The sequence below is a fragment of the Trypanosoma conorhini genome, assembly GCF_003719485.1.
Source record: "Trypanosoma conorhini strain 025E chromosome Unknown Tco_14.4_contig_00007, whole genome shotgun sequence".
Classification (NCBI taxonomy): domain Eukaryota; phylum Euglenozoa; class Kinetoplastea; order Trypanosomatida; family Trypanosomatidae; genus Trypanosoma; species Trypanosoma conorhini.
Genome location: NW_021704093.1, coordinates 14,525 through 40,321, shown reverse-complemented (window position 1 = coordinate 40,321; position 25,797 = coordinate 14,525). Strand labels below are relative to the sequence as shown.

At 64.4% G+C, this 25,797-nt stretch overlaps 9 protein-coding genes across 9 annotated transcripts, besides 26 other annotated features; all 9 read right to left on the bottom strand.

The window, feature by feature from the left end:
- Positions 1–117: 117 nt before the first annotated feature.
- Positions 118–152: a microsatellite.
- Positions 153–330: 178 nt separating this feature from the next.
- On the bottom strand, positions 331–2,064 carry Tco025E_00340 (uncharacterized protein; the record flags this gene model as incomplete). Its single annotated transcript, XM_029367283.1, has 1 exon — positions 331–2,064. One exon carries the CDS (start codon positions 2,062–2,064, stop codon positions 331–333), a length of 1,734 nt encoding a protein of 577 aa, XP_029232616.1.
- Positions 2,065–2,214: 150 nt separating this feature from the next.
- Positions 2,215–2,247: a microsatellite.
- A 156-nt stretch (positions 2,248–2,403) lies between these two features.
- Positions 2,404–2,436: a microsatellite.
- A 110-nt stretch (positions 2,437–2,546) lies between these two features.
- Positions 2,547–2,612: a microsatellite.
- A 363-nt stretch (positions 2,613–2,975) lies between these two features.
- Positions 2,976–6,380, bottom strand: Tco025E_00339 (uncharacterized protein; the record flags this gene model as incomplete). The annotated part of the gene is made up of 1 exon (XM_029367282.1): positions 2,976–6,380. One exon carries the CDS (start codon positions 6,378–6,380, stop codon positions 2,976–2,978), a length of 3,405 nt encoding a protein of 1,134 aa, XP_029232615.1.
- A 32-nt stretch (positions 6,381–6,412) lies between these two features.
- Positions 6,413–6,457: a sequence feature (A-rich).
- A 98-nt stretch (positions 6,458–6,555) lies between these two features.
- Positions 6,556–6,584: a microsatellite.
- Positions 6,585–6,849: 265 nt separating this feature from the next.
- On the bottom strand, positions 6,850–7,737 carry Tco025E_00338 (nitroreductase; the record flags this gene model as incomplete). Its single annotated transcript, XM_029367281.1, has 1 exon — positions 6,850–7,737. One exon carries the CDS (start codon positions 7,735–7,737, stop codon positions 6,850–6,852), a length of 888 nt encoding a protein of 295 aa, XP_029232614.1.
- A 104-nt stretch (positions 7,738–7,841) lies between these two features.
- Positions 7,842–7,884: a microsatellite.
- A 77-nt stretch (positions 7,885–7,961) lies between these two features.
- Positions 7,962–7,986: a microsatellite.
- Positions 7,987–8,085: 99 nt separating this feature from the next.
- Positions 8,086–8,126: a microsatellite.
- A 461-nt stretch (positions 8,127–8,587) lies between these two features.
- Positions 8,588–10,348, bottom strand: Tco025E_00337 (uncharacterized protein; the record flags this gene model as incomplete). The annotated part of the gene is made up of 1 exon (XM_029367280.1): positions 8,588–10,348. The coding sequence occupies one exon, from the start codon at positions 10,346–10,348 to the stop codon at positions 8,588–8,590; it is 1,761 nt and encodes a 586-aa protein (XP_029232613.1).
- Positions 10,349–10,475: 127 nt separating this feature from the next.
- Positions 10,476–10,495: a microsatellite.
- A 343-nt stretch (positions 10,496–10,838) lies between these two features.
- Positions 10,839–10,864: a microsatellite.
- Positions 10,865–10,911: 47 nt separating this feature from the next.
- Tco025E_00336 (uncharacterized protein) lies at positions 10,912–14,622 on the bottom strand (the record flags this gene model as incomplete). The annotated part of the gene is made up of 1 exon (XM_029367279.1): positions 10,912–14,622. The coding sequence occupies one exon, from the start codon at positions 14,620–14,622 to the stop codon at positions 10,912–10,914; it is 3,711 nt and encodes a 1,236-aa protein (XP_029232612.1).
- A 105-nt stretch (positions 14,623–14,727) lies between these two features.
- Positions 14,728–14,758: a microsatellite.
- Positions 14,759–14,850: 92 nt separating this feature from the next.
- Positions 14,851–14,877: a microsatellite.
- A 1-nt stretch (position 14,878) lies between these two features.
- Positions 14,879–14,901: a microsatellite.
- A 484-nt stretch (positions 14,902–15,385) lies between these two features.
- On the bottom strand, positions 15,386–18,247 carry Tco025E_00335 (putative kinesin; the record flags this gene model as incomplete). The annotated part of the gene is made up of 1 exon (XM_029367278.1): positions 15,386–18,247. One exon carries the CDS (start codon positions 18,245–18,247, stop codon positions 15,386–15,388), a length of 2,862 nt encoding a protein of 953 aa, XP_029232611.1.
- A 152-nt stretch (positions 18,248–18,399) lies between these two features.
- Positions 18,400–18,438: a microsatellite.
- A 44-nt stretch (positions 18,439–18,482) lies between these two features.
- Positions 18,483–18,514: a microsatellite.
- An 80-nt stretch (positions 18,515–18,594) lies between these two features.
- Positions 18,595–18,663: a microsatellite.
- Positions 18,664–18,771: 108 nt separating this feature from the next.
- Positions 18,772–18,830: a microsatellite.
- Positions 18,831–18,842: 12 nt separating this feature from the next.
- Positions 18,843–18,872: a microsatellite.
- A 110-nt stretch (positions 18,873–18,982) lies between these two features.
- Positions 18,983–19,018: a microsatellite.
- Positions 19,019–19,532: 514 nt separating this feature from the next.
- On the bottom strand, positions 19,533–20,729 carry Tco025E_00334 (UDP-glucuronic acid/UDP-N-acetylgalactosamine transporter; the record flags this gene model as incomplete). Its single annotated transcript, XM_029367277.1, has 1 exon — positions 19,533–20,729. One exon carries the CDS (start codon positions 20,727–20,729, stop codon positions 19,533–19,535), a length of 1,197 nt encoding a protein of 398 aa, XP_029232610.1.
- Positions 20,730–21,041: 312 nt separating this feature from the next.
- Positions 21,042–21,067: a microsatellite.
- Positions 21,068–21,121: 54 nt separating this feature from the next.
- Positions 21,122–21,162: a microsatellite.
- Positions 21,163–21,213: 51 nt separating this feature from the next.
- Positions 21,214–21,266: a microsatellite.
- A 186-nt stretch (positions 21,267–21,452) lies between these two features.
- Positions 21,453–21,500: a microsatellite.
- Positions 21,501–21,664: 164 nt separating this feature from the next.
- Positions 21,665–23,446, bottom strand: Tco025E_00333 (uncharacterized protein; the record flags this gene model as incomplete). The annotated part of the gene is made up of 1 exon (XM_029367276.1): positions 21,665–23,446. One exon carries the CDS (start codon positions 23,444–23,446, stop codon positions 21,665–21,667), a length of 1,782 nt encoding a protein of 593 aa, XP_029232609.1.
- A 279-nt stretch (positions 23,447–23,725) lies between these two features.
- Positions 23,726–23,762: a microsatellite.
- Positions 23,763–23,814: 52 nt separating this feature from the next.
- Tco025E_00332 (putative RNA-binding protein) lies at positions 23,815–25,560 on the bottom strand (the record flags this gene model as incomplete). Its single annotated transcript, XM_029367275.1, has 1 exon — positions 23,815–25,560. One exon carries the CDS (start codon positions 25,558–25,560, stop codon positions 23,815–23,817), a length of 1,746 nt encoding a protein of 581 aa, XP_029232608.1.
- A 210-nt stretch (positions 25,561–25,770) lies between these two features.
- Positions 25,771–25,792: a microsatellite.
- Positions 25,793–25,797: the final 5 nt, after the last annotated feature.

The window sequence follows — 25,797 nt, the reverse complement described above, 5'->3', positions numbered from 1 at the left end:
TCGACGCACACACAACGGCAACGACGGCAAGAAGAAACAAGGAGTAACAACGACGATGCAGCGAAGGCAAAATGTCTTTCACCATCGAGCTCACCTTGCAGGGTCCTCATACGAGAGAACAACAAGAACAACAAAAAAAACAACAACAACAATTCCCGTACATATTTGAAGCACACGACAGTTCGTCTTAAACACACGATGGACACAACCCGCTCCCCGCTCCCAGGCGGAGGCAAGGGCGCACCCGGCTTGTGGGTGCGGCGGGACCCACGCCAGCACCGCCTGTGCCAGTCTAGGCGTGGGAAGTGAGGCGGCGGCACGTGGGGCGCCTCACAGGCCAAAGACTCGCGCGCCTGCGGGGGACTCAACTTCAAAGGCGAACGGCACCTCGACGCTCTCGTCGGGCCGCAGTGTCAGCTCCATCTCCACCACCCCGTCCACCTCCAGGCGGCGGCGGCGTTCGTCGTTGCCGTCGTCGTCGGCGGCGCTCGTCGCGTAGTCCTTCGGCTGTAGCAGGCGAACGGTGAGCTTCTGCTCGTTCGACTTCGGGAGGCGCTCCCGCAGCGTGACGGTGACGGTCTCCTGCCGCTTCCGGTTTGTCAGGGTCGTGGCGTAGGCGAAGAGCTGCCGCTGCTGCGCCTCGCGTCCGAAGAGGTTTGCCTTTACGTTCGTGGTGAGCTGCTGCCGAAGCTGGCGGCGGACCTCGATCGTGCTGTCGACGCCGAAGTGCAGGCTGAGCTGCGCGCCAGGGGCGGTGCGTTCGACGAAGGCGTTCGCGACAAAGTCGCCGTTGAGCGTGACGGCGGCCTCGCCCGGGAGCAGCGCGTAGTCGCTCGCGTTGGTGCAGACCGCCTTGGCAAAGACGGACTCGGCGGCGGCGGGCACCGTCACGTACGACACCGCCGCCTTCCACTGCAGGACGGTGAGCGGCACCCGGAGCTCCGCCCCGCCCCGCGGCAGCGTGTGGCGCGACGGCACGGCGAAGTTCACCATCCCCGTCGTCTCAGAGACCGCGGCCGTCTCGATCTCCGCCGCGTCCCCGTCGTCGACGGCGCACGCCAAAGAAAACAGCAGCATCTCGGGGTGCGCCTTTTTCTCCGGCGCGGGTGCAAGCCGCCACGGCGTCAGCCGCGGCTCCGCGGCGCCGCGGCGCGGGGCGGCGGAGGAGAGCGTGAGGGCGACGTCCTGCAGTTCCTCCGCGTCGGCCTGCACCACGGCGTTGTAGCGCAGCGTCACCGACTGCCGCTGGCTGTCGAGCCCCACCTCGTACTCGGCGCGCCAGGAGGCGCCGTAGGAGACGTAGGACACGTACACCACCGCGCGCGGCAGCGCCTCGGCGACCCTCAGCAAGATGCATGCGGTGGTCTCCTCGTCGCCCGGGGCGGAGTCGGTGTCGGGGGAGTCACACGAGCGGCCCACCTCGAAGAGGAGCTGCCGCAGACGGTCCAGCTCCGCCTGCAGGTCGCTCGCGGCCTTTTGCAGCCGCCGCCGCTCCGTCGAGGCGGTTGCGGTGGACGCCTCCAACTCCGCCAGCTGCGCCTCCCAGAAGTCCACCTCGAGCGCCGCCTGCAGGCCGTCCGTCACGGGGCCGCAGACACGCGCGAAGAGGCGGCTGCGCAGGTCCGCCTCATCGTTCACCGCCTGCTGCTCGAGTCGATTGAGCTCCAGCCGCCGCTCGACCTCGCGGATCTGCGCCTTGACCTTCTCCCCTTCCCGCTGCCGCTGCTGCCGCGCGGCCGCCGCGTCTTCCGCCGCGGGGGTGGACTCAAAGAGGACCCCGCGCAGCACGACGTGGGCGGCGGTGTGCTCGTCAAAGCGCACCTGCACGGAGTCCCGCTGAAAGCGCGGCGGCATGGGGAAGCGCAGCTGCAGGACGTCGTCCGCCGCCGCCGTGGTGCTGGTGGTGGCGGCGGCGGCGGTGGCGGGGAGCGCCACCTCCGCGACGCGCCGCACCTGCAGCGCGCTCTGGAACGCCGTCACCGCGTCGGGGCGGGGGTGCGCCTGGACGACGGCGACGACACCGCCGTCCGCGGGCGCCTCCGTCGCGGACGGTTTCCGCGGCATCGAGGCAGCCGGAAAAAAAAAAAAGGGTGGTGGGTGGTAATGAGAATGCTAAGTGATAGCAATAACTACTAATAACTAAGCCGCCGGAATTGCACCGTAGGCGATTTTGCCTTGAGCAGCACCAAGAAGCCTAATACCACCACCAAGGGCACAGCAACAACAACAACAACAGCAACAACAGCAGGAAGAAACGGGATAAGAGGCAGATGTTTATGTAAATAATTATATCACCGAGTAAATAAAATTACCCGCGGTGTGCTGGAGACGCGTGCACGCAGGCAGACGGCGCAAGAAGAAGGCGAGGAGGCTGGAAAAAAACCACGCCACAAATACACGCACAGAGACAGAGAGAGAGAGAGAGAGAGAGAGAGACGGATATACATATATCTTTATATATGCAATGATGGGAGCTACGGGAGGTGCGCAAAGAAATGCATGCTTCTAACAACTCTTCCTGCATCGCTACGTCAGGCGCATGCAGCTATACATTATATATATATATATATACACATGTATGTATGCATATATGTATATTTATATAATGTATAGACATGCCCCGCTGAATGTGAAACAAGGAGAACAACAAAATGAACACGTGTGAGGTCGTTGCGGGAGGAGGGGGATACACATATATAAATACATATTGGGAAAGGTAAACACGCGACGCAACCGAACGGAAACTGCGTGTAGACTGATGAAAGTGCGAAGGCGATGGGCCATGATAATAGTGACATTAATAATAATACGCAGCGCGGTAGCATGCGTCGTAGTGGTTGTAAACTATACATTCGCCGCCGCCGCCGCCGTCGTCGTCGCATCGTGACGCAATAAACACAAACACAAGAAAGGAAGCGAGATAAGGAAACCGCAGAGGAAGAAAGTCTCTGCCCGTATCCGTGGTTCGTGGCTGGCTAGGCTGCGGGGGCGGAATCTGCCTGCGGCGGCCGCGCCCCGCGCACAGGCCTCGGCTTCCTGCACTGCCTCTTTGCCTCATCGTAGGTGGCGAATATGCGCAGCTGATCCGCCAACATGCTTCGCTCGGCGGCGAGGGCCAACAACCGCTCCTGCAGACGCCATCGCTCGCCCATACGAGTGGCGGCGTCTTCTTCCCCCACCGCCGCCGCCGCCCCCCGCGCTCTGCCGCCGTCCACGTCATGGGGCTTGTCAACGCCGCCGGCGGCGGCAGAGACGAGCTCCGCAGCCGACGGGAGAAGTGCCGTCGTGCTCGCGCAGCCATTCGCCAGACGACTCTCGACGCCCTCCACTTCCTCCTCCTCCTCCTCCTCGTGCCGCGCGAGCATCTCGTCGAGCTCGGCCATTCTTCTACGAATCGCCTCCGGGTCAAGGCAGGCGTGTTCGCAGGGCGACGGCGCACACGAGGCGCCCGGCTGCTGCTGCGCCGCGGCGTCGGCCGTCGTCGACGGGGAGTGGCGGGAGGAGTCCGAGTCCCTCTCCGCAACCGGCCTGGCGGCGACGGTCTGCGCGAGGGTCCCGCCCGCACTGTCGCTCTTGTCGCCGGTGGAGCCACCTGGCGGGTGCGCCGCGTGCGGCGTGGCCTCGACGTCGTGCAGGCAGTCCGTGTCCGGTGCACGGCTGTGGTGCTCCAGCGCACGCGCCGTCGTCCCGCGCTGCGAGGCGTGCGACGCCTCCCCGCTCCCACACGCGTCCTCGTGCAGGGGTGACGCCGACGTCGGCCGCGGCCGCAGTGGGGTGGCGGAGGAGGGCCTCTGTGTGAGGGGCGGGACGGACTCGTAGAGCCACTCCCGCGAAGGCTGCCGCAGAGTCCACTCCTTTCCGCCGCTGGAGAGTAATTGCAACATCCACAACTCACGGGCGTCGGGACCGCAGGCGGCGCACGACGGCCGAAGTAGTTTGGAGAGCTGCAGAAGAACATCCTCCCACGTCTCGGTTGTCGGCTCGGTGCCTTTGGCGCAAGGCGGGGAGGAGGCCCCCAGCGAGAAACTATTACTCAGGTAAAACTGCGCCTTAAACTCCCGCCAGGTGAGCCCGGCGTAGGGGGAACGCCGGGCTGCCAGCGTCCCAATTAGGCGCCCCACCGCTACGACCTCCGTTTGCCCTTCCCCTCTCTTCTCAGTCGCCCGCAGCAGAGCAGCCAGGCGCCGCCAGTAGGCTGCATCCCCCTCCTGCAGCATCTCCTGCGAGAGGCATACCCCGGCGGCGGGTTCTCGGAAGGCGGAACATGTTGGCCTGCCAGTAGGCACCTTCTGCCTGTTCCCATCGTTGCTGCTATGACTGGTGGCGGTACTGTAGGTGGTGGCCGCGAACTTTGCCGCCTGCATGTATTCCCGCCGCTTCTCAGCTAGCCTTGCGTACGAACCCCCACCAGGAGAAACACCACTCCCCTCACGAGAACTATTGCTGCCGTCCCTGTTATTCACCTGCAGCTCAGCGCCCTTTTCGCCTCTTATTGAGGCCTCGACCTCCGCCGGCCTTGCCGTCCTCCGTGACTTTGGCACACTCCTCCTCGCCGCTACCGCCTGTCGGGCGGCGGCGGCGGCGGCGGCGGCGGCGGCCCTGCTGCTCTCTCGCCGTTGTTGCTGCTGCTGCTGCAGCGCCCGTCGTACAACCGACCTGCTGGCGGTGCGCCCCGTGGAGGGAGACGAGGCCGCGTGGCTGCCTGCCGAGGCCGCCTTCACCGCCGCTGGCGACCTCGTTCCGTTGCTCTTCCTCCTACCGCCATCATTCGCTTGCTCTTCGTCCACTCCTAACTTCCCCTGCCGCTGGGTCGTGTGCGTCGTGCCCGTGCTTCCACTCACAAAAAGCGCTGAGGTTGTGGCATGCGAGGCAGCACGCTTGCCGCTCATGCTCCGCCGTGTCGCACGCGTGGGCGTTCCTGCGGCCCCCGCCAAGAGGCATTTAGCCTCCCGGCCACTATCGCGTGCCTCCAGACTGAATGCGCCAACCGGCGCTTCTCGCCGGAATTCCTCCGTCGTCGTCTTGGTGGCGGGGCTCGCGGAGGCCCCGGTGGCCGTGGAGGGCGAGGGCACGCAGTGCTCTGCGACGGGGATGACGAGGACGGGGGTGCCGGGCAGCCCCGCCGCCTCGCCCTCCAGCGGGGCGAAGGGGAGGCAGTGAGGGGACGCCAGCTCACTGCCGTCTTCCTCCGTCTCCTTTTCCTTTTCCTTGTCCGCCACTCCCTCCAGCCCCTCGAATTCAAAGCGGAGGGGGACGGCATCCTGCACGGAGTCCCCGTCCGCGTGCCAAATCGGCGTTGCGAGTCCCTCCCCCACCGCTTCCGCCTCCCGCAGCGGCGATACGCTGGGAAGGTTGAGTGACGGGCTCACGGTAGACGGCGACGCGGCTAACGGCGGTGTTGCCTCTAACGATGGCAAGGCTTTGGCGGCTGTGCTCGCTTGCTCTATATTCTCCTCCGCACTGCTGCCGCCGGTCCCTTCCTGCCTTTCCGCCTCCTGTGTCTCGGAAACATCCTTCCCCTTTGCTGCGCCACCGTGCGTCGGAGCAGGCGGTGCCGCAGCGTCGGGAACTCGCGGTTCCCCGCGGTCCCTCTCCACTTCTGTACAGCTCGCACGTGGCTCCGGCCTCAACGGGTCGTCGCACGCCTCCTTGCGCTCAGACGCAGCGGCGGCGGAAGGCGACGGAGCCTCGCCGGGGATGAGCCGTGGGGCATCCGCCGGCACTGCCACTTCCTCTACCCTCGTCGTCGCTTCTGCAGGCACCTCTACATACCCACTGCCCGCCTCGCCCTCTTTACTCTTCCTTTTCTTCTTTGATGCGAGCTTGCGGCGAAGGTTTCTAAAAAACGGGAACGCAGTCTTAAGCCCGCAGTTGCCCATGCAGCCGCCCATCTTGTCATCCACCAGTCGACTCGGCGCGGGGACCACGACAGGCACCGGGGCGACCGTGTCGCGCAGCTGCGTGTTTGCCACACCGCCGCGTTGTCCGGGGTGTTCCCGCTGCCCTCGACCGCCACCACGCGCCGCCGCCATGCTCCCGTTGCTACAGTTGCCCTGCAACGGCCTTGGCACCGCCGCCGCTGCTGCTGCAGGTTGTGGCTGCCTGCGTGGGGGCGCCGCGGCGGTGGCACCCCCAACGAGTGACGACGGCACGGGTGAAACTCGCAACTCCTCGCCGGACACGTGCGTGCCGTCCCGCTCCCCTCGGTTGGGGGACCGCGACGGCGCCGGCGTGGCGCCGAGGGTGCAGCTCCAGTCACTGTCACTGTCCGCGTCGTCGAGGAGGTGCAGGGCGTTGCCGGGGCTCTCCGAGCCGCAGAAACTGACCTCCTTCGAGCCGCTGCGCACCTGAAACACAATCGACGAACCGGCGGAGTCCATCGCTGGCAACCCGCCGGTGCGCTGCCGCCTACTTCCTCTTTCTTTTTTCGTCTTCTTTTTTGGTTTTTCTTCTTGCTGCCGTGGCCGGGGACGAGTCCGTCCCCCCCCCCCTACTTGCTCCAACGCACGCGGAGAAGGGAACAAGAGAGAGAGAGGGACGGGGAGAGCCGCAGGGCACATCAACACACACACACGCACACAAACGGAGAGAGAGGGAGAAGACAGAGGCGGCGGGCTGCCCATTCGCAACATTCACGCGCCCCGATGCGCCACCGACGCTTCGTTTGTTCCGCTCCCATCGCCCACATCGCCGCCTGTTTTTTTTTCTGTTTTCTTTTGTTTACTGTGGCTCCACTGCTGCAACGCAGTCAACACACACCACTTGTTAGTCCTCCCTCCCTCCTCCCACGGTCCCGCCACTGCGAAGCGGCGGCGGTGGCTTCTTCTTCTCGCTACAGTTTGTCCTTCCTCAAAACTTCCCCCAGCGGATCAAGTGCCGCGTGTGGAAGCGTGGGCTGCGCACGGAGTGAAACCCGTGCTCCGCGCCGTGTCCAACGCTTATAATCACCGGCACAGTGAAGCGCGCCGGCAACCCGGCAACCCGCCTCACTTGCGCCTCGTCAAAGCCCTCAAGAATGGCCGTGTCAAACCCCGCCGCTGTGGCAAGGTAGAGAAACGTCGTCGCCGGTATCATCGCCTGCTTCCACGCGTACGCCTGCTTGTTTGTCGGGACCGACAGCATCGCCTGGCCCGTGGTTTCGCTATACCACGTCGACACGAGTGACTTGGCGTGCGACATGGACTCCATTGGACCGCCGTGGAGCAGGTAGTACGCGCTCCGCAGGTAGCCCGCGCCGTACATTGGGTGGTAGTAGCCGCTCTCAAGCCCCAGCTCCAGCGCCGCCGGGGCGTTGCGCTCCGGCTCCATGTCGCCCGCAAACACAACCGTCACCGGGGCGTCGCGGGGTTGCGGTTGGCCGAGCGCCGCGTCTGCCAGCGCCGCCCGCTGCTCCGCCTCGTGCACCACGACGGCCACCCACGGCTGCAGGTTCAGCGCCGTGGGAGCCCGCGTCGTCATGGCGAGAAGGTCCTCCAGCACCTCGAGGTCCACCGGCCGCGTCGGGTCAAAGCGCTTGCAGGAGCGACGGTCGTGCACGACGCCCGTCACCGCCTGCAGCGGCGATGAGGAGGGCTGCACGGGGGAAAGTAAGCGCGGCCTCGACGCGCCCCCGTTCCCGCCGTCTTGAGCGGCTTTATCTGCAGCCGCCGACGCGGCCGCCGTGACGTTTGACTGCTTCCAGCGCCAGTACGCCTTCACAGAGTCCCACAGTCCCCTCCGCCCACCGGTTCGCCGCATGGCGACGCACACCCCCTACCGCCCCCCTCCCTCGCTGCCCCCGCTTCCTCTTCCTCTTCCCTGCCGCCGCACTGCGCACGGCACCGCGGCCCGACGCAGCTGAAGCGTGCGCCCCGTATGTTCGTGTGCGGGTGCGTGCGTGCGTGCCCCGCTGTCTCCTCCTCGTCGTCTGGTGGGCCCCGGTCACAGACACAACATGCACCGCCGCCCACAGCCGGCCCCAGTTTTTTTTCTTTTCTTTTTTCTTCTCCCTCCCACTCCAAACACACACACGCACGCCCACCTCCTCTTCCTTTCAGCGAGGCAGCGGAGAGGAATGGGCGGAGAAGCGTGGCGGCATGCAATCAAAAAAAGAAGAAGAAGAAGAATAAACAGCAGCAACAAAAAGATGCTTCCATGCACACTTCCACAACGACACAAAACAAGACACGTCCCCTAAAAACGCCTGAGCATGAGAGACGCACACACGAGGGCCCGTCAAAAAAGAAAAAAAATCATACACAAACTAAATAAGGAAGAAAGCCGCGGTTTCACGGGAAACATCAACGAGGGTCTATTCGGCCATGTAGAGGTCCTACGGCCACGACGCATTGTTTTACGAATGCCACCACTATTTACATGCAGTGCAATGCTCCCCTCCCGAGCCCCTCCCCCGGCCCCACCACTTTTTTTTTCTTTTGCTCTCTTTCGGCTTCCGTCTCGCTGTTGGGACCAGCCGCAGAAAAAAAAAGCCCTCACACACACACACAGCGCGAGTTATAAAACACGTAGGCGTCTCACTACGGCAGACAACAAATGCTGTTCAACTGTTGAAATGTACATGGTCCGAAGCAACTCGTATTTTAACTCCTCAAGTGGCACCCGAGACAGCTTCGACGACGTTTGCTTTCAGTGGATGGGGACTCGCAAAGAAGTATACGGAGCTCCTGTCTGGCCTTGGATTGCCGTAGAAGCCAATGGATTCACAGCGGTGACCAGTTTCCTTGCAACCGTCGTATGGAATATGTTTCCCATTAGAAGTATCCTTCGAAACCTGGCTAATGACGTGCTGCAGCACCCGCTGAGGGGCTCCTTGCGTCATCTTCTTGCTGCTCTCTAGCCGCTTGCCCTCGGTACTCATGTCCCCCAGGTCCCCTCCGATGGGTTCGTGCTTGCAGTGGTAGTGCAGCACGCCCGCGTACGGCGCCGCTACGTCGCGTGGATCGCACCAACATGCACGCAGCCGGCATGGCGGGCCGGTGATTTTGTGCCAGACCGTTTTGGCGCCCATAATGTGACTCCCTGGCAAGAGTGCTAGTCGATCAAACCCGTTGTATAGCTCTCGCCCCGTAACGAGCCGCGTTTTCAGCGACGGCGCCGGCGACGCCCTACTGGCGGTGGGACTTCGCCGATGCTCCTTCGAGGAGGCCGGCGCGGGCGACCGGCCGTGGCGCACGCGGTCTAGGAAGCTCACCTTCTGCCGCCCCCCTTCTAAGGCTGCCAGGCGCGAGTGGGAGGAGGAGGCCAACGCATGGCCGTCTTTCGAGTGCGCCCCGGTCGCTTGCGCGTCCGCGTCTGCGTCGGCAGGCAGTTGTTCCGCGTCGCCGTCCATCCCCTCCCCATCCGCAGTGGAGAGTTCAATCTCTGCCGCCGAGCAGGCGGCGTCCTCACAGCGGAGTGCGGCTGCAGCTGCGGCCGCCGCTGCCTCCGCCTCCGCCATGCTTCTCGCCGCCGCCTCTCTCTCCGCCTGCAGCTCGGCCAGGTATTCCGCGCGCCGTGGGGCAAGAATGGCCTCCACCTCCTGCGCGAGGTCAGCCGGGAACGGCGGCCGCCCTGCGAGGTCCGCACGCAGAAGTTTTTTCCGCAGCGAGGCACGCGCGTTGGCGGCGGTGTCCGCTTCGCCAGGAGCCAAAGCTACGGGCGCCGCCGGACGCAGTGACTCCAGCGTCTCCGGGTGGTACGGCCCGTCAAACAAAACGACGGCGAGGGTGGTGTTGGAGCGCAGCACCTCCAGCAGCACCCGCAGGAACGCCCCGGTGAGGAAGTTGCAGTCGAGGTTGAGCAGCCGCAGCCGGGTGTTCTGCCCGGCAAGCGAGCGGAGTATCGGCTCCACGTCACTGTCGTAGAGGCCGTTGTGGAAGAGCGAAAGCTCGCGAAGCGGCGGGTTCGTGGAGAGAAAAGCCGCAATTTTCTCGCACCCCGCGCGCCCCATGTGGTTGCCGGCGAGATTCAGCGAGAGCAGATTCGGTGGGGTGCCGCTGCCGCCGGCGAGCGCCTCCGCCGCGCGGACGGTGAGGGCGTTGTAGGCGACGTCGAGCAGCCGCAGCGCGGGGCTGGCGGCGAGCAGCTGCAGCACGCCGGGGTGCGCCAGGAGGAGACCGTCGTCGCCGAGGTAGTGGTTCGGCACCCGGACCTCCTCCACAGGCACGCACGCCGCAGCCGCCGCTGCTGCTTCTCCCGGGCTCTCGGGTGCCGCGTCATCTACGCCGCCCTCACTTCCCGCCTCGGCTGGCGCCGAAAGCGCCTGCTGCATCGTCGACAAGAGTTCAAGTAGCTCCTCGCGGTTGGTGCAGACAAACACACGGTCCTCGCTAACCTTCCCGAGCAACTCCCGACTCTGCCCAACGCCCATTTCTCCCTCTCGTTGCCGCTGCCGCGGGGAGGTGGATTATATTATAAACAACAGGCTTGTCCCTGCTTCCTATGTAGGGTGTATTTGTGTATGCACGCGGTTCCCGCTTGAGAAGTACAGCTGCGACGTGTGTGTGTGTGTGTGGGTAGGGGGGGGGTAGGAGGAGGGCAACACGGACACATACAGAAAGAAGGGCAATAAAAACATGCGAGCCCAGCAGCAGAAGCTGCATCAAATAATAATAATACAAATGAAAATTTCACTTCGCAAAGCTACAAAGAAGAAGGGTGCGGTGGGGAAATACTTATACAAATGTGTATGAATAGTTGTGTAGAAGCAGGCCTTGTCCCCCCTCTCCGCTTGCCTTCTTTTTTTTTTCTTCTTCATATATACACACAGTTTCATTTCCCGTTTTTTTTTCTCTCCTTCTTCCTTAATGTTTTGGTGCGGGTGGAGTGTGGGGTCTAATGTACATTCCTCCGCATCCATCGCGGCGGCGGCGGCGGCGGCGGCGGCAATGAGGCGCAAGAACTATACACCCCTTGTTGCTCTGCCGCCGCGCCTCAGGACGCCGGCACCCCCAGCGAGGAGGAGGAGCTATCCACGACCTCGCGAAACACAACCAGCGGCATTGTGGCGTTGCACGGGGAGGTGGCCTGCTCCAGGTGCGGACGCCGTGACTTGGTGTGCATCAGCAGTAAAGACATCAGAGCCTTGCTGGCCTGCAGATGGCCCAACTCGGCCGCGAGCAACAGGGGCGTGCGGCCCATGCCATCATGGACGTTCAGGTACTCCCAGACCGTGCGGATCGTGGTGTTGCGGCGCCCATCCGCACGCAGCGGGTTCACGCCGCAGCGGCGTGGGTAGGGCGGCGGCTGCCCCTCAACCTCGTCATACTCCGACTGCTGTGGATGGGTTTGCTGCCGCAGGAGGCGATCGGTGATGGGGACCAGGTGACCGTCGTCCACCGCCGCCGCGCCGCCCTTAAGCACGCAGGGCAGCCACCCCCCGACACACTGCACAAGGTTCAGTAGGCTGGGGGCGTGGTTGGCCAGCACGGCGTAGTGCAGCGGGAGACACCCACGCGCGTCCAGGAAGAAGGCACCGCTTCCGTCGTCGCGCCTGAGCAGCTCGCGCACCGCCTCAACGTAGCCGGCGGCACAGGCGTTGTGAAGCGGCAGTCGACCGTCGGCGTCCACCTGCAGAGCCAGGGTCGGCCCCAGCGCACACCCAAGCACCTCGCGGATAACCGGCAACAGTGCGGCCTGCGTTGCCGCCTCACTGTGGGAGCACAGATGGTGCAGCGCCGTCCGCACCTGACCGTCGGTGAGCAACAGGTGCTGTGGACTCAGCGAGAGCTTCTTCACGGGCAACTCCACACTCGTGCCAGAGAAGTTGCCGCCCTCCACCGAGGCGGTGGTGGCGCCGCCAGAAGGCGTCGCCCCCGGAATGTTGTTCGAGCCCCGCTGTCGGGGGTCCACGCTGTCGTTGCCGCCGGCGCCGGCGCCGGCGCCGGCAGCGTCGAGGCTGGAGTTCTCGTTTCCCTCGGAGAGGATGGAGCCGTTGTTCCCAGGCGAGTGCTGCTGCTTTTGACGACCGCGCCGCTGCGACGACTGCATGGGTGAGGGCTGCTTCTGCCGGCCACTGCGGCGGCTTGGCAGGGACGAGGAGTTGTTTGTCTGCCGACCCCGTGCGGCGTGCCGCGAGCGATCCCGCTGCAACCCCCTCGTCCCGTGCGAGTGTAGGCTCCTGCCGTAGACAAACTCCTCCTGCTGATGCAGCAGGAGGTGCAGCATCTCCGCCTCCCCGCGACGCGCGGCGATGAGGATGGGGGTGTCTAGCGTGCACCCGCTCCGCGCCTCCGGCGCCGCCCCGAAGCGCAGGAGCTCACGCACCATGTCGCACGCCTGCGGCAGCGTCGACTGCGCCGCAAGGTGCAGCGGGGTCTGCTCCAGGTTGTCCGTTTCGTTGGGGTCGGAGAAGTTGTCCAGCAGCAGCAGCATGATTTCCATCGAGCCATCGACCACGGCGCGGTGCAGCAGCGAGCCACCCAGTGGCAGCCCGCTGGGGTGTCGCACGGAGGCATACCCAATCGTCAGCAGCAGACGCGCAATCGCCGCGTCGCGGGTGGTGCAGACCGCCATTTCCAGCGCCGTCTGGCTGGCCAACGAGTCCTCCGCCTCCACGTCGATCACCGCGGTGGGCTCGACGGCGTGGAATTCGCCCACCGCCGTCGGTCGGGCCTTTCTCCGCGCAATGGAGGACTTCTTGCGGGTGGAGGGCGCCGAGGTCGTACTCTGCGTCTCCGTCGCGACGCTCTCGCCGTGTTTCAGGAGGAGCTCCAAGATTTGGGCCTCGCCGGCCAGGACGGCGAGGTGCAGGGCGGTGCGCCCCGCGTAGTCCGTCTTTCCGGCATTCAGGGAAGTGCAGGTGTTTAGCAGCGCCCGCACCACCCCGCTGTTGCCGTGCATCACGGCGTAGTGCAGCGGCGTCCGCCCCAGGCAGTCCTGCACATTAATGTCAAAGTTTGCGTGGGTGGGGAGCACCAGCGGGGAGATGAGTAGCTCCATCACACTTGGGTGCCGTGCGACGGCGGCGTAGTGTAGCGCGCAGGCTCCCTTCGCATCCTCCACCATTGGATCCGCGTGGTATTCGACCGCGAGGCGTCGAATCAGCTCCGGGTGGTACGCCACAATGGCGTGCATCAACGGGGTCAAGTGTGTGACAAACGGCATGCTGGGCAGCGTCGCGTCCTTCTCGGCGGCCACGCCGCCTCCCGCGTGCACGTCAAGGGCACTCGCGCCCTCCAGGCTCACGCTGACATGCATGGGCTCCAGGCTGTCGCTCTGCTCCGATGCCAACCGACTGTAGCTAACTGAGGAGGAGGCAGGCGGCAGGTGCGATGGCACCACAGCTTCCCTGTACTTGTTCATTTCTGCCCGTTTTTCTACCTTCCGCAACTCCTCCCGCGGTGCATCGCCGTGCACGTCTGCGCCACGCTCGCACAAGTTCTGTATCATCACCCACGCATTGCAGTTGGATGCAAAGTACCACCACGCGTCGGCGACGGGAGGGGGGCAGGGAAAGTCTATATCCGCCCCCATCCCTGCCGAAGTGGCACTGACAGACTTCAGCATCCGCGAGGAGGGCACTGCAAGCGGCGGCAAGGGGGTTAAAATATAATTCTGCAGCGCCGGCGTTGGCAGCGCCGACAGCTTTTGTGCGTCGGACTGCCGCGGGGTCTCACGGATGGCGTACTCGCCGTTCATGCCCTGCCCGTAACAAATGAGCGAGACGAGCGCCGTCTCGCCGAACGCGTTCACCGCATCGATGGAGAGGCCGCGCGCCAGCAGCGCATCCAGGACGGCTGGCTGCCCCGCAGCGTAGTGGATCAACGTGTAGCGGCCGTCCAGCGAGATTTGCCCAATCGCGTCCCCCGCATCCAGCAGGAGCTCCACCAGCTCCCTGTCACCCGTCGCGCAGGCACGCGCAAGGGCGGTCTGCATGCCGTTCACAAGGCGGTGAAACACGCCCGGCGCGCCGTAGTAGAGGAGGAGCTGCACCGCCGCCGCATCCCCGCGCCGCAGGGCGAGATCCATCGCGGTCCAGCCATTCACGGAGGTGCGGGCCTCAAAGTCGATCCCCGCCCCATCCAGGTGGAAGACGGTGTCGACGCCGTGGGTTGGCGCCGTGGCGCCAACGGAGGTTGTGGGGCGCGATCCACGGGCGCTGCGCTTTGCGGCGCCCCCCGGCACGCTGCCCTGGCGCCCGCGCGACGGCGGCCCCGTGACAGACGCCCCAGCGCTGGAGATCAATGCCGCCGGGTTACCCGCGCGGTCAGGACGTCCCAGGCGCTTCTGCAGCGACCCCGGCGGCGGCCGCGGCTCACCCACCAGCATGAGTAGATCCATTAGGAGCGCCGGCTGCCCCAACTCCACAAATAAGTGCAGAATCGTCCCTGTTTCACCCGGCCTCGTCTGAAACTCCTTCCCATGCAGTGGAAAAAACTTCGACACAGAGGCGCCGTGGTTCAGCAGCCACTGCATCATGGCCACAGACTCGGTGGTGTAACGGCCTTGCAGGAGCAGCGCGATAAGCGGCGGGAGCGGGTCCTTGTAGAACGGCACCTCCTCACAAGCCACCACGGGGTCTGCACCATTTTCCAGCACCGCCTCCGCCTCCGTCACACTGTACTGCAAACACGCCTGCATCAGCTGATGATTCCATGTGTTGTTGGGATCCTCCGGCACCCGCCGCTTTAGCTTGGGAGGCATTTTTGCTGTTTTTTTTTTGCGGCCCCGTCTTTTGTCCTTCGCCCCCTATCCTCACACACTCGCCTATGCTTTGCCACCAACCTCCGCTGCCGCCGGCGCGGGAGAACACACAGGCACACATACATACACACACACAAATAAAAAGCAAGAGCAAGAGAGGAGGGGGTGGGTGGGGGAAGAGTGTGTGTCCGCGGGAGTGACAGCCGGGGATAGGATGGAGCTCTCTCTCACACACACACGCATACACACACAGACGTCTTTCTTTCTTTCTCTCTCTCTCCCTTCGGAATGTACAGCCACCGTTTAAGGATACACAGACACAGGGTGACACTACACATGAGCACTAGGCGTGGCCGAGACCCCTGCGTACGCCAGAGCGCACGGCATCCCCACTCCCCCTATCAAAGGAGCGGCAGCGCCAGCAGAAGGGACCACGCATACCGTTCATTATTAGCCGTCCACGCCGTGTCCTTCAGCGGGGGCACTGGGGAAGCACATCCATGTGCGAAATGCAAAACCCCGCAACTCACGAAATCCAAAGAGGCAGGGAAGCCGCCAAACAAAAAAAAAGAAAAGAAGAATAGCAACCAGCACAGAAACCCTGTTTTATGCGCGCAAAATACACACTCACGCCCAAGCCAGGACATTTGGAGTTTGTGCTTGTTGTGTTTCTCTTCCGCACTTTTCTACAGGATCCCTGGAATTCGTTTCTATCACCAGCCAGACACGTATAGCTTCACCTGTACGCGTAGGACCAGGGAGATTACGACTGAAAGCGCTGACGCATGGCATCCCGCGCCTTGTACAACGCGGCGAGCTGCTTATCCGCGGCCGCGTCCCCTGTGGAGAGGTGCCCCGGGGCGTAGGGGTTCGGGGCCTCGCCGTTGCTCCCTACCTGACTCACGGGAAGCGCCAGCGACGCGGAGGCCTCCGCTTCTGTCCAGCCGTTGTTCCCTACCGGGGCGCGGTTCAGCGGCGTGAGCGGTGTACGGGATGAGATGACCGGGTGTGGCCGCAAAGGGTCGGCGGGGGCGTTTACCTGCGACATCGCCGACGAGCTGCTGTTTCCGCCCATCTCGTTCGGCAGCCTATTCACGGAGGCCCACTTGCTGCCATTCCAAGTCCGCGCCGACGTCATCGTCTCCTCCCGCAGCGGCGGGAGCTCAGAGGGCATGTTTGGCATGGACGATACAAGCCGCTGCGTCGCTTGCTGCTGCTGTGGCGCGGACTGCAGGAAATTATGCCGCGTGAAGAGCGGGGAGGACGCGGAGGGGGCGGAGGCCGGGCTGATGCTCGTCGTTGGGGCGGGGGCGGCGTTCGCCCCCCCGCTCGTTGCCATGGCGAGCTGCTTCTGCCGGATCTGCAGCCAGTCCTCGAAGTCGCGCGTCAACTGCTCCTGGGACCGCTTCATGAAGAGGTGCATGGCGTCAATCTCCTCCTTCTGCCGCCGCAGCGAGGTGGCGAGGTCGTTGTAGGTGGCCTTCGTTGCCGTCAGCTCCTCCAGCGCGGACCGCTCCGCGGCATCCATCGTCTCCACCCCCTGCAACGCCCGCTCCGCGCGCAGGCGCTGAATGTGCCCCTTCAGGTGCTTGATGCGGTCCACTGCGTCGTTGAGCTGCCGGGCTGTGGTCTTGCAGGCGTCGTACCGCTGCTTCAGCTCCCGCTTGTTGCCCTCCATCTCGGCGCAGTGGCGGTAGGAGCGATGGAAGGCCTCAAAGGCGGTGGCACGGTCCTTCAGCAGATCCGCGTCCGTGAGGGCGGAGAGGTCGTACACCTCATTGAGCTGCTCCTGCTTGCGGAAGAACTCATCGACGGCGGTGGCCTGCGCCGGCTCAAGTCGGTCGTGCAGCGCACGTCGGTAAGAACTCACGGCAGCTTGACTCCCGTTTTCAGGCGACGGCCGCGGCTGCGATGGCGACAATGGTACTATTCCCTGTGGGGCGGCTTCCGCGCTGGCACCGGCGGCGTCGCCTCCGCCGACGCCGTTGTTGTTGTTGTTTTTGCTCACGATACTGCCGCTGCAGTACGCCGCGTCCACTGTGGCGCCTGTCTGCGTCTCTACGTTAAACTGTGCCCGCTGCGTCTTCTGCAGGACGCCAAAGAGCATGTTCATCTCATTCTCCTTCTGCTGCAGGCTCAACTCCAGCGCGTCGATGCGGGCACGGTAAACCTCCAACTGCTGCTGCTGCTGCTGCTGCTGCGTCGGCTGGGAGCGAGCGGAGGAGTTAAGGCCGCCGCCGCCACCGCCACCACCGCCGCCGCCGCCGCTAGCCAGCATGCGCTTCATCACGTCAAAGCAGTAGTAAATGCGTGCCAAGTCCCCCTCAAAGCCCTCAATGCGGGCATCGCTGCCGGTGTCGGCGACGTAGCGCCGCACCATCTCCTGGCACCGCTGCTTTTCGTCGTCGGTGAGCTCTCGGTCGGGGGCGCCGCCGCCGTCTTTGGTGTAGAACGCCAGCTGATCCCGCAGCTGCTGCAGCTCCACCTTGAGCTTCCGCACCAGCAGATGCGGATCCACCTCTTCGTTGATGTGGGCGTTCTGGCGAATCAGCGCCACGCGCTGCGCAAAGCGGCAGGTGCTGATCGTCTCCGGCAGGTGGTCAAGGGAGGGGTGGGCGGTGGCGAGCATGCTTGTGCGGCAGTTCCCCCCGAGCGAGTCCCGCAGCACCATCGTCATGAAGGAGTTGCGAAAGGGCACGTGCTCGCGCCTCCCGCTGGCCTGCTCGCTGAGCGCCATGATGACCTGCTCCAGGTAGTGCAGGGAGAGGTTGATGTGCTTCGCCTCCGTCAGCACCGTCCCAGTCACCCCCGACTTTGCCACCCGCTCGCTGCCGGCGAGGTCGACGAGGTTCAGCTTGGAGCGGCGCACCACAGACGAGCCGTGGGCGCGGGCCTCGAGGTAAATCGTAAAGACGCAGTGCGAGCGTGAGGAGGTCTTGTTCATCGGCGTCTCACAGTAGAGCCGGTTGGTGTCGCCGAGGAAGAGCAGGTTGAGGGCCTCCTCCACGTTGGGCGCCCCGTGCTGGGCGAGCCCCTTCAGCAGCACCTCCTCCTCGTCCGCGTCGTGGATGGTGACGGCGGGGAGGTCCTCCAGCCGCCGCGCGTCGCGGCCGTGGTTGAGCAGGTCCTGCCCCTTGTCGTTGTAGATCTGCAGGTACGACACGGCGATGCTCCACGTCTCCTCCCGCTGCCGCCGCGCCACCTCGTCGTAGACGAGCGCCAGCGCGCGTGGGATGATGCCGCGGTCCTCGTAGCTCTCGGCGCCGCCGGTGATGCTGTACGTCTTGCCGCTGCCGGTCTGCCCGTAGGCGAAGATGGTGCTGTTGTAGCCGTCCAGCGCCGCCACGACGCAGTCCTTCGCGACGACGTTGAACACCTCCTCCTGCGTCGCGCTCGGCTCGAAGGCGCGGCGGAAGGTGAAGCGGTAGTCCTCCCTCGCGTTGTTCACCACATCCGCCTCGGCGCGGCGGTCTACGTGGAAGTGCACCGTCGACTGCTCAAAGGTGTGCTCCACCGCGTACCCGCACGCTTCTGCGTCCCCGCCGCCGCCGTTGCCGAGGAGCGGCTGCCCCTTCGCGGCGGGGCGGAGGCGCAGGAAGATACGGATGCCCTCCGGCTTCCCCATCGGCCCGCCAGGACTCCCGCAGCCCCTTCACCGGCAGTACGCGCAAGGACAATGCTGGCAGTCGCGCCGGGCGCTATGATCGCTCCCTCTCCCTCTGCAACGATGTATGCGTGCGCGGGTCTACGGGCCCCGACGGCAGGAAAGGGAAGGTCTATATATAAATAAATATATATATATACGTGTATGTGTATGTGCGTGCGCCTTTTTTTTTTGCGTGTCCCGCCCTTAAGGAGAAAAACAAACAAACAAACCAACTAAAAAAAAAACGACAACTAAAGGAGGCTTCCTGCTTGGAATGCTCCCTTCTTCTTATTCTACTACTACTCGCCGTAACTGTGGACGGCAAAGGCGGCGGCGGCGGCGGCGGCAGCGGCGGGGACGCTGCCGTCGTAGGCTGCGGGCCCGCGGTGACTGCGATGTCTCACTTGTGTTGCTGCTGCCGCCGCGATGGTGATCGCTGTTTCTGTGGGTAGGGAGGGAGGGGGAGGGGGTGTTGGTTTCCTTGGAGAAGAAAACCAACACGCAGGGAGAGAGACACAGCGGAGGCAAGCAAGATAGAGAGAGATAGGAAGGAGGGAAAGAGCAGCTGCCAGGTGCAGCAGCAGCAGCAGCAGCAGCAGCAGCAACTCACGCCGGCGCCACACCGGCGCACGCGACGCGTCGTCCCCCCGCCCCTCTTCACCGCAGTGTTCGATAGAAACTCCGATAATGTGACATGTGGCCCACCGTATATATACGCACACACACACGCAAACACACACAAACACACACGCCCGTGTGCGTGCATCTCCTCCTTTCTTCCCACTGTACTTCTCCTTTCTTGCCTTCTCTTTCCCCCCCCCTCCCCTCCCCAACTAAGTTAGTCACTGACATGCCACGCACAGACATGGCCTCCCGCTGGCGCAACCGCATCGGTCGCCAACGCGCTACTCATTTTACTCCGCCTTCGTTTCACTCTGCTCTATCTGCAGTCGACATGCGCGGTTACATGTCATCGGTGTTGTTTCTGTTCTGCCGCAGCCAGGCACTTTATGCCCACCGACGCATATATATGCAAATAAACAAAACAAAAGAAGAAGACGCCAAACACTTTTTGCGTACGTGCGGGTGGATGCGTGCTGCACACTGATCACACCTCCTCCGCACGTACGCACTTACACCTGCTGCTCTTCTCTCCCGTGCGTGCGTGTGCGTGCATTTAACTCTTCTTTTTTTTTTATCCCCCTTCTCCGCTCTTTTTCTTTTCCTTCGTTTTCGTCACTACGCCCTTCTCACTCTGTACGCCTCACGCCTCCTCCTCCTCCTTCGCTGGGCGCTGCTGCTGCTGCTGCTGCTGCTGCGGGGGCGCGGGGTCGCCCTCCTCGCGGCGCAGGATGCGCACAAACTCGCGGTGGCTGTAGACGATGCAGCCGAGCACCGAGACGTTCACCCCCACGAAGGACGGCACGGTGAAGGCGTAGTCGCTGAATATCATGCCGACGTACGACGTGACGACGTTTTTGCCGGCCCCGATCATCGACACCGTGAGGGGGGAGTTGAGCCTCATGCAGAGGTACGTCGCGTAGCTGATGCCGTAGCCGGAGACCGCGTTGAGGGCGAGGGCCGCGAGAAGGGCGGGGGTCCAGCCGTCGAAGCGCCGCAGCGCGGTGCGCTCGCGGCGCACGTCGCAGAGCAGCAGCACGCCGGCGAAGCAGGCGGCGAAGGCGTTGGTGTAGAACATGATCCCCGCCGAGCTAAACCGGCCCTCGTCCATCTTCCTGCGGGTGAGGACCCCGTTGAGCGCCGTGCAGGCGTCGTTCGCGAGCACGAACAATATCCCCCGCAGCGGGGCCCTCACATCGAGGCTTGTGGCGATGACGGCGCCGGCGATCATGAGCGCCACGGCGGCGCGGGTCTCCCAGTCGTGCCGGTAGCGCAGCAGGACGGCCTCGCCGAGGAGCGTCAGCGCAATCGAGAGGCGGCGCAGCAGCACAAAGAGCGGCATGTTCAGCGCCTGCGTCGCCCCGAGCCCGCTGAGGGTGTTGAACACGAACACCACCGGCAGCGGAAAAAGGTCCACGAGGATGATCCGCACGAGGCCCTTCAGCGGGAAGCTCACGGCGCCCTGGCGGCGGCGCAGCAAAGAGACCACCGTCGTGGCCGCGTACTGCAGAAAGCCCACAAACATAAAGCAGTGGAAGTCAAACTCGGTGAGGATGGTCTTGGTGAGCATCATGATGCCGACCGACATCGCGGCGTAGAGCAGCGCGGCAAGCAGCTTGAGCCGCCGCGGGGCCGTCCCCGCCGTCATCTCGAGAAGTGCGGCGTCCTTTTCCCGGAGGCCGCCGCCGCCGCCGCCCCACGCACCCTCCGCGGGCTGCGCCTCAGCGCCTAACGGGGCAGCGTCGCACACGTCGACGGCGATGAAGTCGCTCGCGCCGTCCCTCCGCGCCCCAGCGGCGGCGTCCAACGGAAGGGCCCTACCGCCGCTGTCGCCGGTCATGCCTCGCCGTTCCTGCGACCCTGCCACCACCCTGCACGCGTGATTGTGGGTAACGCGCGCCAGGCGCTGCGGCGGCACGGATATTTGCGTGGAGCTCCCTCTGTCCGTGCGTGCGTGCGCTTCTGCCCGACGTCGCGGTCCTTCGCTGGTGGCGGCCGGGGGTATTGGCGAGGACGATGCACAAAATTCGTCGGCGCGGGTAGGACACGCGCGCGTGGGCTCAACGAAGGCGTAGAAAAGGGGAAAGGGAGGAACTCAGTAGAGCGCGGTAACCGGACAGGTGTACGGAGGAAAAGAGGTGGCAAAGGGCGCCACACACACACACACACCCGCAGACAATCCGCCCAAGTTCGCTACTTCACACGCAGAAATGAAATTGGCGCGCTTCCGTTGCTGCGGCTGCTGCCGCCGCCACCACCACCGCCGCCGCCGCGTTGGTTGCCTGCCGCCCCACACGACACATTCAACTCGCGGAGGCCACATGCAGCAACAATAACCACAAACAAACAATACAAAAAAAAACAACAACAACAACAATCAGCGTTATTCACGACATGTGCTACTCCTCCAAATACCACGACGCATGCCACTGCCAGTGTGGGCGAGAGGCTACGCGTCCATTTGGGTTTACACGACCCAAAGCAAAGGCCCCGTCAACGTCGGGCGTGACGGCGCCTCGCTGACCGCGTCTGGAGCGGACGCGCTGCGCGCCGCCACAGCGGGGAGGATAGAGAGAAGGGGGGATAGAGAGAGAGACAAAGAAAGGAAGAGGGCAGGCGGGACGCGGCATCGGGGCAGCAGCCGGGTGGGAATGTGAACGGCGACGGCGCAACCAACATCTCCTGCGGCGTGCCTTCCACGCGGTGCCTTCGCTCTTCACCCCCCTCTTGCTCTGCGAGTTTTATTCCTTCTTTTTTTTTCCCCTCGGCCTCCTTTCATTCTCCCACAGTCGCACATGGGGGACTGTCGCTGCCGCCCCCCGATCTGCGACTGAGCCACACCGGCAGCTCCATCTGCTCCTGCTGCGCTCGCGCCGTGGCGTCCTCCAGCAGCGCCCGCTGGCCCAGCGCCGGCCGCTCAAGGGCGTCCGCCTCCTCCGCGCCGAAGAATGGGCCGCCGCATGCCGCTACGGTGTCTGCCGGAGGGCCGATGGCGCCGTCCTCCGCCCTGCGCCTCCTCCGGTCCTGCGTGGCACCGGCACTCTCCTCCTCCTCCTCCTCCTCCTCACCGCCGCCGCCGCTGCCCAAATAAACAGTGGCCTCAATGCAGTCGTCACCCGGTTGCGAACTCCCGCGCGAGACCGCATGGGCGCAGCTGCTGCTGCTTCCGCCGCCGCCGCCGCCGCCGCCAACGGCACTTGTTTTCTCTTGGGAACTTCTCCACGCCGCTGCGGGGGTTGTCAGGCGTGGCGGCGTTGACGAGCCCTGCATGCACTTCTCTAGCCGCTCCAGCGCCGCGGCACAGTCACGCGCCGACAAGGACGACGCCGACGCCACGCGCGGCTGCGGTACAGGAGCGCGCTCCCGCTGCGGCAGCAGCTGCCGCCGACTACTCTCCTGCAGGTTAATTTGCCCCGCCCACGCTTCGGCGGGCGCCTCCGGCTCCATGAAGAGAATTGTCGCGGGGTCCAAGAAGGAGAGCGGCAACGCATCGAGCAGCACCACACCGTCGGCCCTCAACGTTTGCCGTGCGCCTGCCACGCCCACCTCACGCTCCAGCGCCGTCTTGAGGTCAACGACACACGCCTTCTCAAGCAGCAATCGCGGCAGAACGACACGCACAACAAGCGGCCCAAACGCAAGCCTTGGATCCGTCCCCGTGTCACTCGCGGTGCCGTCGCTGTGGTAGTCATCACCGTCCCTGCTAGCTGCGCCCGATGCAGCCTTCACCACCACCAGCAGCGTGACGATGTCACTTCGCTCCGGCGGGGGCGGCAACAGCGGCGCCGGGCGCGGGGCGGGCCTCCACGTCGGCAGCACGTCTCCCGCCGCGTCCGTGGAAGGCGTCAAGCCAACAAACAGAGGTCTCGAGGGGCTCGGAGTGTCCGCCCATGTCATCGGCATCCGTGGCTGACGCGACCCCTGCCGTGCTGGCGGTTCTTCCTGCTGCAACGGAGCGGGCGGCCTCGCTTCCCTCGCCAGCACGCGTGGGGCGACGCCCTCGTTCTCATGCTGCGTCGGAAAGCTCCCTCTCTTTCCCGCGGCTGCGGCTGTCGCCGCCACAACTCGCCTCGTGGAGGCTTCCGCCGGCAACGTCGGTTCGCCTGTAGCGGGGAAATCGCTGGAGGAAAACCCCCGCGAGCTCACGGGCGGCGTACGACTGGGCGACCTGCTGCAAGTTCCCTCCGGTTGCGGTTCAGGCCATGACGACAACTGCGCCCCCCACGGGCGTCGTGGGGCCTCCCCACACGGCGCCTGCAGCGATTTCCGCTCGGCCTGAACCGCCGCGGCGTCGTGCGTCCCGACGAGTAAATCGTCGATGGGCGGGGCCAGCACCATCGCCGCGGCGGCTGAGCGGCGGGCGGAGGTGCGACTTCTCTCGGGGCGGCTTCGCGGGAAATGGGGCGGGGCACGCGGCGGTGCCGTGCTCGCGTTTGGGGCGAGACGATTGATGCTCGAGCAGCCCCGCGACGGCGGACGCCCCGCCCACAGCACCCCAGCGACGCGCTCGCTCAGGCGGACGCGAGGCCTAACCACGGAGGCTGCGCCGGCGTCCATCGGCTTCTAATTCACACACACGCACACACAGAGTGAGAGCGAGAGGGAGAGGGTGCTTGCATACACGAAAGCAATACACATACATACATATGTATTACTTGCATCTGCATATTGAGGTGCCAAGCATGCGTTCATGCGTGTGTGTGTTCGGCTCGTTTGAGCCTGTCTCTCAGGAACAGGTGGACGCCGGAGTGTGCGTGCCAAAAAGCCCCCTTCCTTTTGCCGTCGCCAGAAAACAACAACGACCACAGAAACAAAACTTCTCTCTACCTCTCTCGCAGAAGAGAGAGAGAGAGAGAGGTGGAGAGGTAGAGAGCTTCCATTGCCTTCACTTTTACGCCCACAGTGCGGTCGACGCGGCGGTGCGTTCACGTTGTCTCAATGGGCTGGGAAAGAAGGTAGACGTACCTTGTCAGGAGTGTGCTCCAGCAGCGACTGCCAATGACGTCCGCGTCTGCCCACGCGGAGCACAACTGCTTCAGCCAAGAAACGAGCAGCATGGCGATCATGCAGACAGCGTCGCGGTCTTCCTTCTTCACATGCACCGCCGCGGTCGTGTTGTGCGCCGGGGGTGCCGCCGCGGACAATTTGGCCTGCACGTGCACGTACGCCGCCTGGTCAACGTCGAGCGGCAGGATGCCCTCAAACTCTTCCGCACCGGGCGGCTTCGCCGAACTCCGCGGCGTCTCGCGTGCGTTGTCCACCTGCAGTGAGCCGTACTGCTGCACCGTGCAGAGTGCCACGAAGAGGGTGGCCTCAATGAGCGTCGGCATGATTTTCTCAAGCGCGCGGTTCAACAGACGCACAGGGGGCGACGCCGGCTGCGTCGACGCTCCGCCCGGCACTGCAGCATGCGGCACCTCGGCGCTCGTGGGAAAAGGTCGACCGGCAGTGCCGCCGCCGCCACTATTAGTACTATTGTTATTATTATGGCGGCTGGCCGCAATGGGCGGGGCGGTGGCGCCGCCGCCACGCTCCTGGTACGATGGGGCGATGTCCGCCACCTCCTCGTCGGTCAGCGCCGCCGCAGCCCCGTTCCTGCCAATGTCGTTTAGAGTGAAGAGGTACGAGAGGCACATGCAGCACCGCGCCGCCGCATGCAGGGCCGCCTCGCCGCAGCCAGCCCGATCCACACAGTCGTCGTCGTGGGGCCCGGCCGACGCGTATGCCAGCCGCACCACCTCGTCGAGGAGGAGGCTCAGCAGGTGCAGCGCGGCCTTTTGATGCTCCACCGCGAACACCATGCGCTGCGCGATGCGCTCGCCGTCCAGCACGACCGCCGTCAAGGCCTTGAGCCGCTCCTCCAGCGGCAGCCCAGCGGCGCTCGCTACCTCCGTGACGTGCTGCTCCATGCGCAGCAGCGCCTGCCACTCCGCGACGGCCGCCTTGTCGAGCGTGACAAAGAAGGCCCCCTCTGACACCGACATTCGCGACAGCCAAGACGCGGTGGGAACCGGTTGCGGGGGCGTCGCCGCGTCCGCCTTTCTGTCGCCCTCCTCACCCCTGCCCGCCTTAAGTGAGGAGGACGGGGGGGCTTTAAAGGCGTCAAGCAGGCACTCCGGACCACTGGGGATCGCCGGCGGCGGCACCCACACATACGCCTCATTGCCGCGCTCAATTTGGTACGGCTCTGTCCTCCATCGCAGCAGCGTGTCGCCCTGCAGGAGAGAGTAGAGGCGCCAGCGGTAGTACAACTGCATGGGGTCCCGCCATGGGGCATGGATAAAGGCAAAGTGAGGGTTGTTTTCCTCGCGTTTCATGATCTCCTCCTCCGCCGTGGGTCCACCCTGCACCACGTAAAAGGCGATGAGGTCTAAAAAGGCCGTGACATCCACCGGCAAATCATGCGGCACGTGAAGGCGGGGGGCAATGTCCGGGATGGTGTACGGCATTTCCTCACGGCGGCGGCGAAACGGCGGTCGGCGAGGCGGCGAGTTACGGCGCTGCTGCGGTTGTGGACGGTAGTACTGGGACTGGCCGTGGCCCCCGCTGTAGTGGGGAGGCGCCTCCGGGCTTGGGGAGCGCTGCCGCCGCATCCCCGCACCACCACCACCGCGGCTGCCGCCGTAGTAGTAGTTGTTGTAGTTGCCGCCGCTGCTATGATGGTACGACATCGCTGACGGCGGCGACGCCAACGCAACGGCGTGTGTCGCAACGAACCCCCGCGACGAAGCGCAGGAAACTGATGATGGTAACTGACGCCCACAGTCCGCCGGTGAAACTCCCACTTGGGTTTCCCTTACACCGCGTGCCTGCCTCCTCGTGTGTGTTTGGCTGTCTCTCTCGCGCCCGCTCACGCGCTACCCGTTCTCTTTCTATATATTTGTGTGTGTGTGTGTGTGTGTGGCAAG